At 41.2% G+C, this 18930-nt stretch overlaps 1 protein-coding gene across 1 annotated transcript in view; it reads left to right on the top strand.

Moving 5' to 3' along the window:
* The window catches only part of LOC133213101 (paralemmin-1-like), a 133456-nt gene that overhangs the window by 103755 nt on the left and 10771 nt on the right, over window positions 1-18930 (top strand). The window contains exons 4-6 of the mRNA XM_061355093.1: window positions 7250-7364; window positions 8059-8080; window positions 15800-15901. Of these exons, the coding sequence (XP_061211077.1) occupies window positions 7250-7364; window positions 8059-8080; window positions 15800-15901 (239 nt within the window). The remainder of the gene's footprint in view (window positions 1-7249; window positions 7365-8058; window positions 8081-15799; window positions 15902-18930) is intronic.

Raw genomic sequence — 18930 nt, 5'->3', positions numbered from 1 at the left:
GTTTTTTTGTCACCAATTCCCAGCTTCGAGAGTTAACAACCTCCTTCTTTCCTCCATGAGCTACAGGGGAAGCTTGAGGACTCTGCACAGTTTGGGCAGGGAGCAAGCATTCCTGCTTCCTCTCAGATACCCTGACATCTTGTAGCCCATTAATAGCTTCCTGCAGCTCAGCCACCTGCTGCAGGAGAGCCTCCACCAGGGAGCCCCAGTGCAGCCCTGCCCATTGTGCACCTTTCCCTCACCAGACCAGTGCAGGCACTCTCTACACCCCGCAGTCTGCACTGCATCCTCCCCTCTCATCGGCTCTGTCTGAGTGCCTACGGTGGCCACCGCCGGGGCAGCCAGAGCAGAGCTCCCAGACCGGGCCCTGGTCATACAGCGAATGCTCACCATCCCGCTCACCTGCCCACGCGAACTGCCATGCAAACTGCCTCGACCCGCTCTGTTCGCCGCACTCCTGATCCTGGTAATCATCTAGATTACCAGAGCAACACATTCAGCATTGTGCCTGAATCTCATTTCCAAGCATTGCTTTGTGTTACGTATTCCCAGTCTTTCAAGTCACAGAGGTTTTGCCTTTTCAAAGATGCTAATTAAGTTTGCTGCTCTTGATTATCAGCTGCACTCTGTAAACAACAACCTTTGGAAATCACAAGATGCGCACTGCCAGCTTTCCTCTTTGAGCTCATTCAAAAGGATGAGCTCTTCAGAAAGACTAAGCTAAGGCACTGAATTACTTAGCTCGAATCCTACTTCAGATCCCACAGCAGACCTGAAATCAAGCAAGTTTCTTGCCACCAGCACTGGCTGTGTGTCGATAAACAGAGACATCCACAAATGGTCTACCTGGCTTTGGCACAACTGCCAGTGTTTGCTAAGCAAACTAAGCCAATGCAGAAACTAAACCAAGTATTAGTCGGTGATTTCTTCCTTCCCTACAGCAGATGAATTTCACAGTTGTGATATGTGGGGTTCAGGTCCAGTTTCTTAGACATGTTGGTTTACAGCCTTGTTGCTGGTGCTTGGCAGGTGATACAACTTTAGAAAGCATGTTAAGGGCTGAGGTGCTGGGCTGGGGTTTAGGGTACAGTTACCCATATCTTTGTTGGTTGTGCTAGTTTAAAGAGCCTAAATGCAAGGCTTGACTTACACATCTGGATGGGGAAACCTTACCATTTTCCCTTGCAAGTTCATTTTCCAAGGTTATTCTTATCCTCAGTGAACTAACAGGTACCCTGCTGCCCCAGAAACCTTTATAGTGACCAAGAAATGGGGATGAGAGGCCCATGGGGTAGAGCATTTTTGCCAGTGCTCTTTTGTGCTGCAGGAAAAGGCACATTGCTCTGTGCTCACAGGAGAATGGACCCTGCAAGTTAAGTCTCAGTTTCTGGTTTTGCTGTGTGGTCAAAAGCTTCATGAGGGCAAGATCCTTGAGACAGAGACAGAGATTGTGCAGAGATCCATCTCACCCCTACAGGCAAGCCCAATCATCCCTAAACTTGGGGTTCAAATATCTGTTTAGTAAACATCAGAGGGAACTGTTATAGTTTTGTGCTTGTGAATCTACCAATTTAATACTATCTGTAACACCTCAGGATGTTTAGCTCTGAGACCTGGCACCAATTACTGATATTCAGGCCCATGTCTTCTTTGTGCCTTTTATATCAGGTTGATTTAGGCTGTCAGCAAAATAATCAGTTTACAGCTGAGCTGTCCCCCACCTTATCTATGCATCCGTCACCTTTTCCCTTCAAGTGTTTACTCTGATTAGGTCTTTCCTGTTTTTCTCTTGAGTTCTGAATACTTGTATATTTTCCCTATTAGTGCTGATGAATGTTCTTTTCCCACTGGCATGTCAGTGTGTATGCTGCAGATATAACTTCCCTTACATTTCTGTCTTCACTGCAGAAATGACATGAGTATTTCTCAGGTGCAACCCACCGTGCAAAACTAGTACAAGCTAAAGAAACTGGTTCATAAACTTGCAGCTGTTCTCTCTGTTTATAATGCTGGAACCATCCCACCCTGAAAAACAAAACATTTATGAGCCAAACATAGGTATCTCTAGAAATCATGTCTGTCAGAGTTAATTATCTTGTTAGAGGAGGCTGTTTTCTCCAGGCATATTTACTTGGGATTTGTATGCTCATTTTGCAAAGCCGTGTAACTCTGTACCCGCTGTGTGAGTACCCTGCATGATCCTACCTGGGGTGCCTCCCAGGGTCAAGACAAAGGCACTTCGTGCCAGAACAACCTCTGCCTTTCAGCCAGGAGGAAAGTGGCAGCCCAGGTCTGTGGGTTTCAATGTCTTAACATAGAAACAGAGGAAATCCTTCACCTAGAGAAAGTTCATTCATCAAGTTCAGTCTGGAGTACGAAACAGAGCCCTATATCCAAATGTAATGTTTCTTGGATACTGAATGCTCAGCATAACTGCACATGTACACATACCAAATTATCAAACCTGTCCTTATGCCTCTTCACCTCTTAGATCTCCCTTCTTACCTCCACTTTTCATCACCTAAACTGAAGCCTTCTGTGCCGTCTGACAGCTCCTTTGGTTCTTGATCCAAACATCTCTGGAGGAGGGTTCATTTGCTGCTTCCGCCCCCAGTCCTCTCAGAAACTGCTCTGCCTGCTTTGCCTACACTCATGTGGCAACCTAATTATGTCAAAATCCCACCAAATATACAGACCAGGCTTCCCATAGGAAGCTGGTGCATACCCTTCCCCGGTATTATTGAACTGTTCTGGTCTGAGTTTTGTGGTACCTGATGTCTGATAGCTACAGACTGTAAAACAGAAATCTTGTGAGTAGCCTTAAATATTCCATAACTTCCCCCACCTTCCCCCTTCACCCATCATTGCAGAATTCCAAACCCCAGCTGGAAGAAGCCATGAGCATCCTGGTCTAATCTCATGGCTGAGCCTGTTTTGAGCAGCAGGCTGGGCTAGAGACCTCCCAAGATCACTTCCATCCTGAATTATCCTACGAGTCTGTAATCTCAATAACCAAGGGATCAGGATGCCCCTGCTGACAGCAAAGTACTCTCCAAAAAGACAGCATCCCTTCTGCCATTCATGCTTTCTTCTCCTTCATAGTAGGACAGAACTGTTAGCATGACCATGAGGGTTACCTGGCTTATATGGGCAGCTCTTCTCAGCTCTCTAAAAGTCTTATGCCCTAAAAATCAGGTGCTTATGGCATCCAGCCATTAAAGAAAACTGCAGGGCAGACAGACTAGCAGCAAGGCGGGCTTGGCTTTCAGCGTGGTGAAATCTGCCTTCTTTGTTCCTGTGACATTTGGGGAAATACGGTTCTGTATCCATCCACTGAAAAAAACATGCCTGTGCCAAAGCAGCTCCAGACTCCATGACCCACTTTTTCTCCTTATATAAACAATTTAGCAAATCCCAGTGATCAGATAACAGCTTGGGCTAATAAGCAACAATACTACTGGTCTGCTTTACACCATTTCTGCTTCATCTGGATCTCTGTTTTCATTCTTCTTTTTTCCCTACAGCACTCCAGATATTGTAGTTGCTTATTTAACTGGCTCTGTTGTTGTATCTGTCTTTCAAACCAGCCTGAAATCTGCTAAGGAGGCAGGAACCAGTGAATTACAAGGTTTCCTTGCCAGGTGTCAAATGACAATTAAGGCACATCCTTTTTAAACTGTGCTAGAAGAAAAAGACATTCTTCAGTATTTAACAGGGTTACACAGGAACAGTGTAGGCACTTTGTATATGTATGTACATGTACATGTGCACTCTTAATGAGTTTATTACTGTTTAAATCATCATGTAGCATGGCACTCAAAACAGATGTGATATTAGTGAACTTCTTTTATTCAAAGCAAATTTGCATGCCTCTGTTGTATCTTGTTAAAAAAAAAACCAACAACAAAAAAAAACATGCAGATCTTATCCTTTAGCAGCTCTGATAATATGAAGCTCACTAAAAAAATAAAGAATGCAAAACAACGTTCAGTTTGCATTAGGATTTTAATTAATATACTGCTGGTCCCTATGTTAAAAGGCAGTTCAAAGGAAGTGGTGAAGACTCTAGGACTGGATTTTCCAGTGAGGTCTGTGGTGCCAGGTGTTTTACTGAGGAATGTATGCAATAGCTCACATGGAAACTGTGCCCTTGAGTATTTCTGTTTCCTCAGTGACTCAGCAGAATTATCTCAGCATTTAAGCCTAAAGAGTATAGACAAAAGTGACATGAAATGGACCTAAAAGGTATGAAGCAACTTCCTGCTGTTATTAATGATTGGTATATGACTCCTGTGCTATGTAACAGGTACCTTCTGTCTGAATGATAGTATTTTTTCCTGCCATGATTACGAATTCAGACCCATTCTATACAAGGAAGGCCTAGGAGACTCTGTATCTGCACTGATTGCAGTGGAAAAAAGGGAAATTTACACCTATGGGATGAGTATGTATGCATTGTTATGCAGGGTCACATAGGAAATCCTTATCCCTACCAACTTCACACGTCTTTAAATCCTGGCAACTCTGTCTCTATCCCTTTCCTTATTAGTAAATTGTTAATCCCACTTCTAAAAGGCACTGAAGAAGGGATTTGGGTTGGGTTGGGGGGGAAGGGACAAAAACCTACCAAGATGTCTTGTTGAAATAGTGTCACCTAAAGCTCCATCTGCCCAGCTTGTTTTGATGGTGAGGGTAGGCTGGCACAAAGGAAACAGAAACGGAGGAAGTGAATCAGGAAGGGAGCACGAAAGAGACATAAACAAGTTAAAGCAACGGAGCAAGTAGCCAGAAAGTAAGAAAGTATAAATCAGATGAATTGCAAGGTGTGTATGTGCAGGTGTATATATGCGTGCATTAGAAGCAGACTTTCTCTGGAAGACACAAAAGTTCATGGCAAACCTACAGTTTTGAGCTGGTGCACAAAAAATTGTGCACTTTTGATTACCCCAAATTACAAGGAGTCTATTTGCTTATTACCTTACTCACATCAAATTAGTTGCTTCACACCACCTATATTCAGTTTTTGAAATGACAAAAATAACTAATGTCCAATTCATTTCAAAAAAAGGGACTTCCTTTTTCCCCTGTATTTTGCTGTCACTTAAGTTCTGTGAATTCCCATTTTCCAGCCTTTTCAAGATACCATTGAGAACAAAATGTACCAGGCTACAGTGTATGTACCCTGAAAATGCTGCTTAGTGATTCACTTGGGAAGAAAAGAAACATATCAGTAAACCCCAACTCACCCAGCTCCACAATGTAATTTCACCAGAATGCACAGTAGAATACTTCAAATATCCTTATCAACAAGACATAAATGCATGTATATCTACTAATTGTTCCTAAGCATAGGGAAGGGAAAAAAAGCCACCTTTCTGTTGACTTCTAAATTCATGAAGTACGAGCATGGCAATGCCTGACTGCAGTGTCAAGTGATTTTTCAATTCACTAGGTATTAAAAAAAAAAAAAAAGAAAGGAAAAAAAAAATCCTGGAAGAAAAGTCAAGAAGAAACAGTATTCTTTGTCAGCTTTCTCCCTGAATCACAACATGAGAGGGGAAATTCATCCTGTATTAAGTTGTTCCATTTATGCAAGATATATTGTCCCAAAATATTCTGCATTTTTGAAGTTTTTCTATTAGTTCTGAGAAAACATCAAAACAAATCACGGCTTGGAGCGGTACTTTCCAACTGTGTGATTCTAAAATCACAGCAATCAAGCCATTTTAATTTGGAAATGAGGGGGTTGCCTTTAAGAGAGGAAAATGACAGTTCTACAGCCACCAAGGATTTGTTACTGTTAAGTATTCACACACTTCAGGAGAGCAAAATACGCCTTTTTCTATCTGCAACAACTTGAGGCTGTGACACTTTTGCCTCTCTCTAATGAAAAGATTTATCAGCAAGTGCCACACATCCTTCACCGTTGCACAATTAGAAAGCAGGGAAAAACTTCCCAGGTGGGTTCCTTAAGTTAGACTCCAGCATCTATATTTAGATACATGAATTTCACAAGTAACTCAAGCTGTCAAGTCTCTGAAAGGAGCAGTCCCTGCCTCCCTATTCCCTACCTGCTCACTGTCACCTTCTCCTTGCCCTTTGCATTGTCATAGAACAAGTATTAATGAAGTCCTGTGCTGAGCAGGGCTGGGGAAGAGCAAAAACATGTCACTTTAGACTTATCCTGAGCCTCAGGATCCTTCACTTGAAAAATAGTAGCAGCAAGGCAGTAGGAAGCAGCCATGGGTAAGGAAAGTACTGGGTGATGTTAATCTGTTATGTTTGAAGAAATATGGTCCAACAAGCTGTGACCAGCTATAACTCTTTCTGTAGACAAAGGGAGTTTCGAGTAACTATCCTTGTTCAAAAGAGTTCATCCTAGCTCATATTACAGTTGGGTTTTTTGATTTTGGGTTGTATTTTTCCAAAAGTGAGAAAATAAAAGATGATGGTATACATAAAAATAGAGAAGGAGGGAATGTTCCTGCACCTTCTTAAGTCAGGTCAGTAAAAGGAGGTTTGAGTTAAAGTAATGGAGAATCTAATCCTGATTGAAGCGTATCTCAAATCACAATCAACACATCTTAAGGAGCAAGTGCCATTAGGACTCAACTAGAGAAATGAAAATGCTGAATGCTTACTGCGTAGCAAAAGATGTTTATTTACTGAGCATCCTGTATATTTTGTTACCTGAAGCCTCTGGGGTTCCCTGTATCATTCAGTATCATAGAAAGCAGGGATGGATAACCCAGAGAATGATTGTGAGGAGCTGGCAACATACTGATTCAAGAGAAACACCTAACACAACAGGTTGACTGCCAACTGTTTCCAGTTTTATTGTCTGGAATACAGAAGCATTAGAAGACACCTATTCCTCTAATTATTACCACATATTTATGGTTATATCCCGTATTGTGATTTATAAAATCAAAGGGCATATCTGAGGGATGTTATGGGAACTGGGATGAAGCAACGTTAAGGCATACTTTTAGTTAATCTGTACATGCTTTTGCAGAAGTGAATAATAAGAGAATTACTGGTTTTGTTTAAAACTGTCTGTTTTACAAATAATATGCAAATAAGCATGTGCCCTGCATGCATTAGGAATGCAGTTGTGAATAGCAAGAGTGAAAGTTGTCCCTGATGATATTTGAAATGCTAATTAATGCCCAGGAAACTATGGCTCATTGAAATAATTTTTACATGTTTTATCTTCGTGTGTATGTGCATGTCTGTATGTCTTCCACAGGCTGGAACAAGAAATACAGAAATTAGAAAGTGAGGAATCCCAAATATCTGCCAAAGAACGAATCATTTTGGAGAAACTGAAGGAGACTGAGAAATCCTTCGACAACTTGCAAAAGGTATGTAAAAAAAAAAAAAATAAAGACACTTGGGCACAGATTGAAACCAAGGTAGACTCCTAGCACTGTTTTAAAGCAGCAGGTATATAATTCATGCACTTACAAGAAGAATGAGAGCAGGTGCAGAGCATATAGCTCAGGCCAGGAGGAACAAGACTAGGAAAGATATATAGAAGATATACCGAAGAAGAAGATATATAGAAGACTAGGAAAGAAAGAAAACACAGATACCTCATAGGAAACACTAGGAGTCATGAGATGTATTTTGGTTGGGTTATTTGGATTTTCCCTTCCACTCCGGCTTTTTCTGAAGTGGCTTTTAATGAATTTTAGAGACTATCTCCCTAGCTTATCTGCAGGGAAAGAGTGTGAGCTTTTGGCCACACCGAACATGTCAGCAAGACCCTAAAAAGGCGTATCAAACTTCCCTGCTCCCAGTAGCACACAGGTAGTGGCATTTGCCACTTCCGACCATTACAGCCTGCAGCAAACAGCAGTATTCTCCTTTTAGTTACGCTACGTCCCTCTCCCTCAGCCCCCAGTGGTACCTAAACCTGAGAAGCTACATCCCCAGTTACCTATTTAAAAATTACAAAGCACCATAAAAGCAAGCTTAGATAAAAATCAAAATTTCATGCAAATTATTCCCCAAATATAATAGGTTTAATCAAATATCTTCTTTTTCCCTTCACAGAGTTTCTCACACCAGGATGGTGGTAAGTGCCTTTTTATTATTGTATAGCTTTGGATTTAACAAGAATTGTTATTATAGCTTTGTTGCAAAGGCTTACGGATTGGGGATTCTTCTTTTCATTGTATGTTCCTGTTTCATTGCTAGAGCCATTACCTTCTTCTTTGGTATTACCATAGTGCAAGCAGAAATATTATTACTATGGTGAAATAGTATTCCTTTGGCAGAGCTCCAGCTCTTCTTTTGTGCATACAAGGGGAAAAAGCAGCACAGGTGACTTAAAACAGAGATAATAAAACTTCTATGTTATCTTTCACCACATGACAGCCCTGCAGTGCAGACCCCCTTTCACCTCTCTGTGGTCAATCTTCTCCATTGCATGCACTCATATTCTGTTAATAAGCAGAGTTAATGACTTAAATAGGAAGTTAAATACAATAAGAACTATTCCTAATATAAAGGAACGACTGCTAATATCAGATTACTTCACTGAAGGATTAATATTCTTGGCATGATGATTCTTACAGAAGGAAAATGTTGCAGAGGTGGATGAGGGCCTAATAATTCCTAGTTTATGAACTCTATCACACAATATGTGATCACTGTAAACACTGAGCTATAAATTTAGGTTTCTGAGTGAGCAAATGAAATGTTTGGTTTCCAGGAAGCTAGAGAGACCCTTGTAGTGCCTCTCCAGGACCTTTAGGACCAAAGAAGGATATCATGCTGATCCATCAGCAGATAAAACTGTAATCCAGATGCTCATTTTCATACACGTCTTTGAACTGACGAGATTCAAACTACTGAGGCCAAGCCTAGCTCCTCCAGCTCCTGACATAGCCATGTCCAGCTGTATTGGAAGTACAGATGAAGAACATGTAGCATGATCCTAACATTAAAGAACTGGATGCAACTGAATGTTAATATGTAGTATATGAACTGACTTGAAGCTGTCTTTTTGAAGTGATTAATATTACTCAGAAAAAGGGTTTTCTTTTTAAGTCAGAGATGTAGTTCAGAAATTTTCACTTCTGCTAGCAATATAATCTAAGTTTTACATTAAGTCTCATTGTCAAAAAAAAAAAATGTCTCAGATAAGATGCTCCATGTTCAGAACTTACTCTTCCTTCCTCCTTGAGCATTTGAAATTGGCTGTCACAAAGTACATGAAGGTCCATAATGGCAAATATTTTATACCTGTAAAATAGAGTTTCACCATGGTTGTTGGTAGGTTTCCAAAAGAGGAGTGGTGCCTAGAGGAATTAGTTCCCAAACTGCGCAGGAGCTTTTATGACTCCTGCAAGACATGGTCTGCTCTTTATGCACATTGTGATAAAACAGAAACCAAAGGAAGCCCCAGCTAGAAAACAGGAAGCAATAGTTTCCTCAAAGATATTTTCTTGTAGGAATGTAGTATTTCATTGGGTTCAAAGCCTCACTGTTATCCAGATTTTGCCTACTTTCAGTGGATCTCACCCTCACAGGCTGAGTCAGAAGCAAGGACAGTACATGATTTCTGGAGTGTAACAGAAAACTGCAAAATTAAGCCAAAGAGAAGAGAGTGTCTCCAGAATAAATGTGCAAGCAGAGGGAGCACGGGGCATAACTAAGTTAACTGGTACCTCTTCTCTTTCAGATCATTTGCTTCAAGTATCTTGTCTCTTTCTCTCGGCAGCTGCTCCTTGTGGGCTGAGGCAGTCCTGGGTCATCCTTTAAGCCATTCTGTACTCTGTTCCTCTAGGGATGGTCAAGGCTGCAAGCTGTCCTGTTGGCCCTCCCACTGTGGACATGATGTGACTGTACATCTTCATATGGTGAAAGCTGAGCATGTCCTCTGTTTTCTGCTCTCTGACAACAGTCTGTGAGGGTAGCTGATCACAGCAGGAAGAAAACACACACACAGCTAGCTGCGAACACTTTGGTACCATAAACTTTTCCTTTCTCCAAAAACATGTAGGACTTGCTTTGTTGCAGCAGATCAGCCATCTGTCTGGCAGCCGTCTGTAACATCCTGCAGAGGAAAGTGGTAGGAGCCCTTGGATAGTACAGGAAGACTGTGTAAAACACTGATACAAACCAACCCCAATCTACTGGGCAATTCCTTCAATTGCTTCAGATTGTTAAAAGACTTTGAGTTCCTAAATCTCATGTTAATTTGCTTTGTGTCCAACCTTCCATTTATTCTAAACAGTGATGCCACGGAACATGATTTATCTCCACATTGCATACCTGTGCCTGGTTTTGTGCCATATATACAGTGATGACGGAGCTTTTGAGTATGCAGAAAGCACACCTACAAGTTCTCCAGATCCCTGAGGGGTTCAGGCAAAGGCTGCAAGGAAAGGGAAGAAGTGGTGGTGAACACCAGTGGCTGATAAGTGACTCTCTGTGTCCTTCTCACCCTTCCCAGAAAGCAGTTGTCTGGCAATGCGTACTTCTGAGCTTGCAGTCATCCAGGAACAATAAACGCCAATCCCATGTTTTCCAGGGTACAAACACACTTTGCCTTCATACATTATCACACAGAGAAAGCAGAGCTGAAATGCTGAAGCTGAAGGCTGGTGCCCTCTCACCTGTAGTTGTGCTTCTGCCAGCTCCTTGGTGCCTTTGTCACTGATAAGCTCTCTGTTAAACAAGACCTGAGATGGTGCTAGGAATGACATCATCTGTTGCTGCTTAGGTCAAAACTAGTCATTTGGTAGTTTTATGCTTTATGCACATCATTAACAAATGGAGAGAGCTCTTGGTCTGCATGTGTCTATGTTTATGGCTCAGTGTAAATATAAACCCAAAGACATGTTAAAATCTGATGTAACTCCTGTTACTGTTGAATTTGCCTCAGGAATAAATTCATCATTTGCAATCTTTGGCCATCTATATGCAACTACATGCCACTTCAGCCAATATACAAAAGCTACAATTACATTAACTCTGTAGTTTGCATAAAACTCTGTTTTAATTTGGTGTGTAGTAGTGTATATTTAACAAACATGTGGCTCTGAAAAGATTGTTAAGTTCCCAGCATATTGCTTAGAGACTTCTGATTTTCTCTCCTCTGATCTTGATCAGCTGTGCAGCCCAACAACAAATCAGACAAACATGCCCTCAGAGGAGTGAAGTACAGATCTTTGCAGAGTGTTTTCCATGTGCCCTGTAAAAATTCATCAGTGATTTTTTTCAGTTGTAGTGTTTTAAGTAACTCTTTAATTTGGCCTGTATTGATGGCTGCCACAGTTACACCACCTCTGGCCACCTGAGTAAAAAACATTGATCATCACCCTTTGAATTCAGCCTGTTAGCCAATTTCCTACCCATCTCATAGACCACTTATCCAATCTGTGATTTGCCTGTTTGTCCAGGAAAAGGCTGTGAGAAACAGTGTCAAAAGCTCTGCTGAAGACCAGGTAAACAACATCCACTGATTTCCCCATGTCAACAGAAGATGTTATTCTGTTGTAGAAGGTAATCAGTTTGTCATGATTTGCCCTTAGTAAACCTGTGCTGGCTTATCTCAGTCACCTGCTTCATTAGTTTGTAACAGTTTCTAGAAGGACTCATCCATCTCTTTCGTATGAGGTAAAGTAAGACCAATGGCCTCTACTACCTTAGGTTCTCTTTTGCTCCCTTCCTATAGATGGGTATGACATTTTCCCTCTTCCAGTCATCAGGGACACACCTTTATCTACATGACTTTCAAATAGTATAGACAGTCTCCTTCCAGCAACGTCAGCCATTGGAGAGGCCTCTACAAGAGCCACAGACCAGCCGTTTACCCACTAATGGCAGGTCAGTGGTAGATTTATTGTAGCTAGTTGATCTTATCATTTGGGATCTATGCCAATAATGACGGGGGCAAAGAAGGTATTGAGAACATCTGCCTTGGCAGCATTGTTAGTGACTAATTTTCTTGTTGTGTTAGCAATGGGCCTCTATCTTCCCTGAGCTTCTGCTAACTGCTCACAGATCCGAAGAACCCTTGCTTCCTGTACTTGACATCTTTGGCCAATTTCAGATTTGGCTGAGACCTAGCATTCCTGACTGCATCTCTGCATGCCCTAGCAAGGATCTTGTAGTCCTCAATGGCTATTTGGCTCTCTTTCCATAGTTGGTATGCTTCTTTTTTTTTTGCATTTAGTTACACCTAAAAGCTAATTCTTAAGCCAAGGCAGTCTTCCATTCAGCCTTCTTCCTTTCCATTTGTAAAGGATGCACCATTCCTGTGGTTTCAGCAGATATTCTTGAATAACTCTCACCACTGACAAGCTCCTTCACTATCCATAGATGCTTCCCATAGAATCCCTCACAGCTGGACTCTGAGCATATTGAAGTTGATGCTTCTAAAATTCAGGGTCTTTGTCCTACTACTGGTCTTCGGTGTGCTCAGCAGGATCTTCAACTCTGCAGTGCTGTGGTCACCGTATCCATGGCTATCATTGCTGTTTACACTGTTAAGAAAGTCTTCTCAATTTGAGAGCAGTATATCTATCAATGTGCTGCTCCTAGTTTGCACATCCAGCATCTGTAGCAGGAGGCAGATCTCATAGCATTCCAGGAACTTAACGAACAACTTGTGTGCCATTTTTTTTCTTTTTCCCCAACAAATGTCTGGGTAACTGAAGCCACCCATGAGGACCAGGTTCTGTTCGATCAAGACTTCTTTGATCACCCAAAGTAAGGTTTTGTTGGCTTTGTCATCCTCACTGGGAGGTATACATGCACTTGGGGTGGCTGAATTTGGGGTTCTTGCCTTTGGAAAGGCTTGGGGAGCATTCCTTATTGCTTTGTTAGCTGCGTTCATCCACCCTATTGCTTATAGATATACAGGTCAGCTGTGAACTCTACCCCTCAAGTTAGTTATTTAGAGCATGATCCACTAAGTCAGAAACAGGCTATTCAGCTTTTAGTAAAGCTTCCTGCTTAAACCTTCTAGTCTCAGAAACGTGGTGGGAGGGTCATAATCTCTGTTGTAGCCCTGTGAAGACACTTAGGGTTTTACATGTGGAACAGTCCTGCCCTTGGACCTACCACTAATTTTAGTAGTAGTCAGACTTTTTAAAGACAATCCAGCCCTTTGAAAATGAGCTCATCTGACATTTGGCCACAAGCCTCTGTGTGGGATTTATTCTGAGCAGTTCTGAAGGTTTAGTTTTGTGTAAGCACCCTTGAAGCATTATCTTACCCCATATGTTTTCCTAAGCACTTCGCTGACAATATGGAAGAGTGCCATAGTCCTAAAACAGTTTGTTGTAAATAGCACAAAAAGCCACAGAACATGTTTTATGTCATCCTTAGATATTAATAACTCATTGAAGGTTGAAATGAAGATATTTAATGCAGTCAGTTCAAATGCTTTATGTTCTGCCTCACTTCTCATGAGAACAAATTGCTAATTTGCATTTCACCCACTCCTTATAAAATGGATCTCTCATATCCTTTTTAAAGGTGCTAAATGAAACAGACGTTGTTGCCAGTGAGAAAAAGGGCAATGAGCATGTTCACTTTCTTAGGGGGAGGGAGGGCAAGAAAAGAACTGGCAGAATCAACCAAGCCCCAACTTCTTCTACTCAAATAACCCATTTTTGACACATGCCAGAAGAAGAAAGTACATGAGAATCCCATGCTTACCCCCCAAACCCGTCTCCCCCAACAGGGTGTTTCCTTCTCAGGACAATAATTAGAGGCTGTCAGGAGCCCTGAAGCTGATTTTTTAATATTTTACTCTAACTAACATCAAGAGAAGTTTCTAAACTGAGTCAGTATTAACAACAACTAACACCAAAGTATTGTCTCCTAACACAGGAGGAGAAAAAAAAAAAATCAAAAACGTTCTAAGGTCCACAAACACGTACATCGTTAAAATGAGAGTTTCACCATCAAACTGTGCAATGGATTTTGCATAGTGCTAGACATCAGCAGTGCTGGTGTCCAGGCTGGTCAGCTCAGTTCCCCATACAGGCACTGGCAAAAAACAAACATTTTCGAGGGTTTGCCTCCTCAGAGCCGCAGGATGAGAACTGTACCCTAAACATGCCTGTTTATTCTCATTGACTTCAAAAGAAGTAAGGATGATTAGTTAAGAAGCACAAGTCTGCATTGATTACAGCCACATGTAGACAGATAGGTTTGTCACTCAAGCTGCTGGATGAGCATGTACTGAAACTAGTGTTTCAGCAGTACGCTCCATGGGATGAATAATCACTAAATTTCTGCTGTTTTCAGAATACAAAGTGCCTTCTTATTCTGGCCTAGAAACACAGTTCCTACTTCTTTCTTCTGAGAAATTGCTTCAGTTTTCAGTAACGGTCCGCTCATTTGCTGATGATATTTCCCAGAGTAACAACATCAAGCATTGTACCAGTTTCTCATCAGATGCAAGAAACTCCGCAGAAGAGAAAAGCTATTGCTGGCTGTTCCTCAAGTCAGCTGTGTCCTAAACAATTATTTCTCCTAGGCTCCACTGTTACAAATAGAAATTTTTGAGGAAACAGTATGCATTGAAAATATAAAAGCCCAAGACTGCCATTTGTCCACTGAAACATGATATATATGGGTGTTAGCTATAGGGAATGTGATGAAAGTATCTCCCCTCACCAGATGCAGCCAAGCAGCCTACAGCAGGACATTTCATTTTCTCTCTCCTTTTACCAGTTCACTTTTATGGTCTGTACTGATCTTCTAATCTCAGCTGCTTACAACAAAAGGCACCAAGGAAGCCAGATTCTGCCTCCTACCTTGACACATGCACTAGGCTGCACAAAGGGCTCAACAGCTTAAATTATACATTGTAGCAGCAAAATACCCTTGGAGGAAAAAAAGATGCTCTGTTTCACACCAGATAGGATCTTATGTTTGAATAGAAATTAAACCTTTTCCATACAAAAATGAAAACACTTCCAGTTGATGGGAAATGCTGTGATTTTTTGTTTTTCTTTTTCATTTTGGTTTGGTGCCTAAACATTAAGTCAGTTATTAGCACATCTCTCCTCTGAGATTTTCTTTCAGTTCAGCCACTGAATCCTAGCATAACAGTATACACTATATAGTTGTAATTAACCCAGCCACAAAACATCTCCTGGTAAATATTTGTATATTTATTTAACCCCACTTCTAAAGAACATATTTGGCTTACTCAAAACAACCATACACTCAAGTGTAAAACGAGTCAGTCCTTTAAGATAGCTTTCTACTAGTCCATGTTTTATGAATGAATAATGGCACTACAGCACTGGCAGGTACTTAATACCTACTGAAGATCATAATGGGCAGCCTGTCAATATCTATATGCAATTAATTTCATTATTAACAAGATTTCAGCTTTAAGAACAAAAAGCCAGTGCAAAGTGGACTTTCACCCAATTCAGTCAACACTACCATTTTTAGGCTTTTATATGTATTTGAAACGTCATGTATTCTGGGTATGACATTAGGTTTGCTTCTTAACTTCCTCCACTCTTGCTCCCATTTTAAAGGTCGTGGACTTGATAAATCCAGAACCTCCTGGCAAATAATTTTATGTGTTCAATTGACATAAGGTTTGAGTCATCTGGACCCATTCCCTCCTGCCTCAGCTAGTCTATTGAACACCAATCACACGACAGTGATTTTGCACTTTGTTTGCTTTGATCCAATTATCTAGTACAAAGCTCCAGTGACTATTGTCAGGGCCAACAACACTGCTGTCTAAGCAATGAAGCCACTGGGGCTCATAGCACAAATCTAACTGTTTCCTGTTCTCTGACACCAGATGCAGTAAATTACATTTACTCCCAGATCCCTGAACTCCCAACCCTCTATTCACGAACAGCAGAGCCAGTTCCTGGGTGGGACGCAGCAAGCAGAGTAGCTGGTAAGTCTCAAGGAACAAAGTATTATAATACCAGTCCAGTAGCCATGAACTTTATTTGTTATATTACCTTAATGGGTTTGGTGTCCTGATATCATTTAAATGCCAGGAAATGCCATTTGATTTGTATTTTGTAAATAAATCAAGGCTTTTTGAGCAGTAATGAGTACTTTCAAAACAATGTAGTTGAACTACACAGAAGTAGGATAGGAAATGTGTCCAGGTTTTTACATAGAAACATTCAGTTCTTTCCATCTATCTCAGCTGATCCAAATATATGGTACCTAGGCCAAGGTTTTGTCTCCTCCATTGTACTCGTGCAGCTCCCATTAAGATGAATGAGACAAACAGGTACTCACAGGACCCCACGTGTGCTTCAAAAGTTTATGTTATTTTATACTTATTTATATGCCATTCTTTCTTATTGGGGAAAAGGTGTGGAGAATTATGGCATGTTTTGTGCTTGGAGTCATACAGAGAAATTTCTAACATTCTTTTTTTTAGATTCAGTACATGTCTTAAATGTAACAACATGATTGTTAAAAGCTGTATGTTTTTCATATTTTCAAGATCCTTCTTTTCTAAACAATGTATTCCCTATCTCAAGACCAAATTGTTGGTGGCTACTTAAGAGGTGTCCCAAGGAGTGGGAATAAAAGGTGGCTTACTTGAAGGATGGGTTAACAAGCATAGCAAAGCTATGTCTGGAGCTAAGACACTGTATACAGCTACAGCACATGTCATTTTGTTCAGAAGTCCTGTCTCAAGCCGTTCCAAAAACTTCCCTTCCACCAGTGCTTTCCCTGATCTGTCTTAAAAGCAAGCTTTTCCCTGTGTGTTTTGTGCTATTTGTCAACACCAAGAAAACAATTTCTTTCATTCTTCAGATGACACACAAGTCTTTTTCATGTAGTCCTTGATAATAGTATTGTGTGTGTGCAATAGTGTAAAGAAAAAACATCAGCATATGTGCCTAAACGTAGACTGTAAGCATCCATCTTAAAACAAGCTCAAAGGCTATTGAGATTTTTTTTTTCTTTGAAAGAACAGCCTCTGAACCCACAAAACTGGAAGAAGCCAGCTCATTTCATCTGCATGTTGGGATCTTATTGTCATGAAGCACTGCATCATGTTACTCTGTAATAAAAGCTTTTGCAGAAAAATCATATTTGTGAATACAGACTGTCATCTTCAAGTACTGCTTTCTGTCTCAACTCAAAAAACAGATAGTTTTGTGTTGTATTAATAGAGCACATTTTGCCATAAATAAGCTTGGTTAAATAAAGACATTTTAGAAATCAACATCAGTTCATTTTTCAGCTACTTTGACAAGCTGGGCTGCTAGGTTTTCCTACAGGGATTGAACATTATGCATACAGGCAGGTTAGCCAAGTTCAGTTACCCACTTCTCCTATGGCAATGTATTTCCCTATTGAATAGCTTTCTAAAAAACTCAAGCATGTTATGCATTTACTTGCACAAGTAGCTTTAATGTGATGCCTATGCCAGGTCATAACCCACATGTTATGCCAATATCTAAAATACTGCTGCTGAAATCATGGTAGAAATGTAAAGAAGATGCTGCTAGTGGAAAAACTTAACCAAATGAGCCAAACATAAGCTGCCCAAGGACCATACCTGTTAACTTTCTAGATCAGCTCAGCCAGTAGGATGTCTAATCAGTGCTAGAACTTGTTGGCCAGTCTCCCTAGTAGGTAAGATGTTTCTTACCAGTACTCTATGCCATAGATAAAAAGATGTACCTTGAAATTCTTCTGAAATGGATATGGCCAGGTCCATGTTATTTAACTATCAGATTTTCCCTGTTTCTGAACTCAGGCCCACTATACAAGCTTTCTTTTAATGCACACTGCCAGAAGATATTTGTGTCGTCAAAATAGGGGAGGCCTGGCAGATTACACCTTTTTTTGCACTAAAAAGAAGTGCAATAACAAGGCACTCAACTATTTCACAGGAAATTAAGCAGTCTTTACTGAAAAGTCATGCCCCAGATAATACTGTTATTTTTCAAAAAAGAGGAGAAGCACATGATCTCCACAGGGGAGCTCAGGATGCTGCTTCTCACCAAGAAGAAGGTGGGTGGGTCAGTGAGCTGGCAGTGACTCCTCTGCAGGGCTGTGGTGTTCAGGACAAATGAGGAATGTTTTTGCCTGTTAGAGATGATTTTCTGAACATGCTGTTGCTACCTCATCCTTCATCTCTTCAGTTCAGCTGGCTGACACAAGAAAACATGCCAAAGTGTCAGCTTTAACCTCTTCACCATAGCCTAGCCAACCTCTATACTTACCTCTGCAGTGTTGAAAGTTATTGAACAATATCTGCCTGAACAGCAATGTTCAGGGTCCACTTCCCCATGGCTTGGGGTAACAAGCCAATAAACATAATTCTCTTCCATTCCTCATCCCTCTCACCCCTAACAGAGAAATTGCCCCTATAAAGGTGCAAATTCCAGGGTGGAGGCACCTACATATTTTTGTTTTATTACCTCTGTAAGTTGAATAAAAGGCTTCAGGGCAGAGGTACTCGCATAAGACTTGCAGGGCACTTACCAATTAGCTCCTGGGCAGGAGCAGTCGCAAGCAAATGATCCATGCCAGCTGCTCTCTTAGCTGCACCATGGTACAGTCTGCCACAGCTCCTCAGAGCAACCTGCTTTAGGGTTTAATTGCTTCCAGCTCTGGAGCGACAGAGTTTTTGCTTATTTCCAACCTAAATTTTTCCTGTTCCAGTCCATGATGGCTGCCACACACCTTGGAGAAGAGCCCAGCTTTCACCCCTGCAGCCTCCTCCTCCTCCTAGCTGCTTGGGCTGCTCTGGGGCTACCAAGCATGAAAACTACAGATGGGGAGGGAGACCAGAAAACTGAAATCACAGAATCATAGAATGGTTTGTGTTGGAAGGGACCTTGAAGGGACCTAGTCCCAATCTTCTTGCTATGGACAGGGACACCTCCTGCTAGACCAGGTTGCTTAAGGGCCTGTCCAACCTGGTCTTGAATATTTCCAGAGATG

The sequence above is a fragment of the Neopsephotus bourkii genome, unplaced genomic scaffold (assembly GCF_033783945.1).
Source record: "Neopsephotus bourkii isolate Nb327-2 ecotype Australia unplaced genomic scaffold, CSIRO-AGI_Nbou_v1 NB_776, whole genome shotgun sequence".
In the NCBI taxonomy this organism is placed as follows: Eukaryota; Metazoa; Chordata; class Aves; order Psittaciformes; family Psittacidae; genus Neopsephotus; species Neopsephotus bourkii.
Note: the sequence above shows the minus strand (reverse complement) of the source record. Positions and strands in the feature narration are given on the sequence as shown.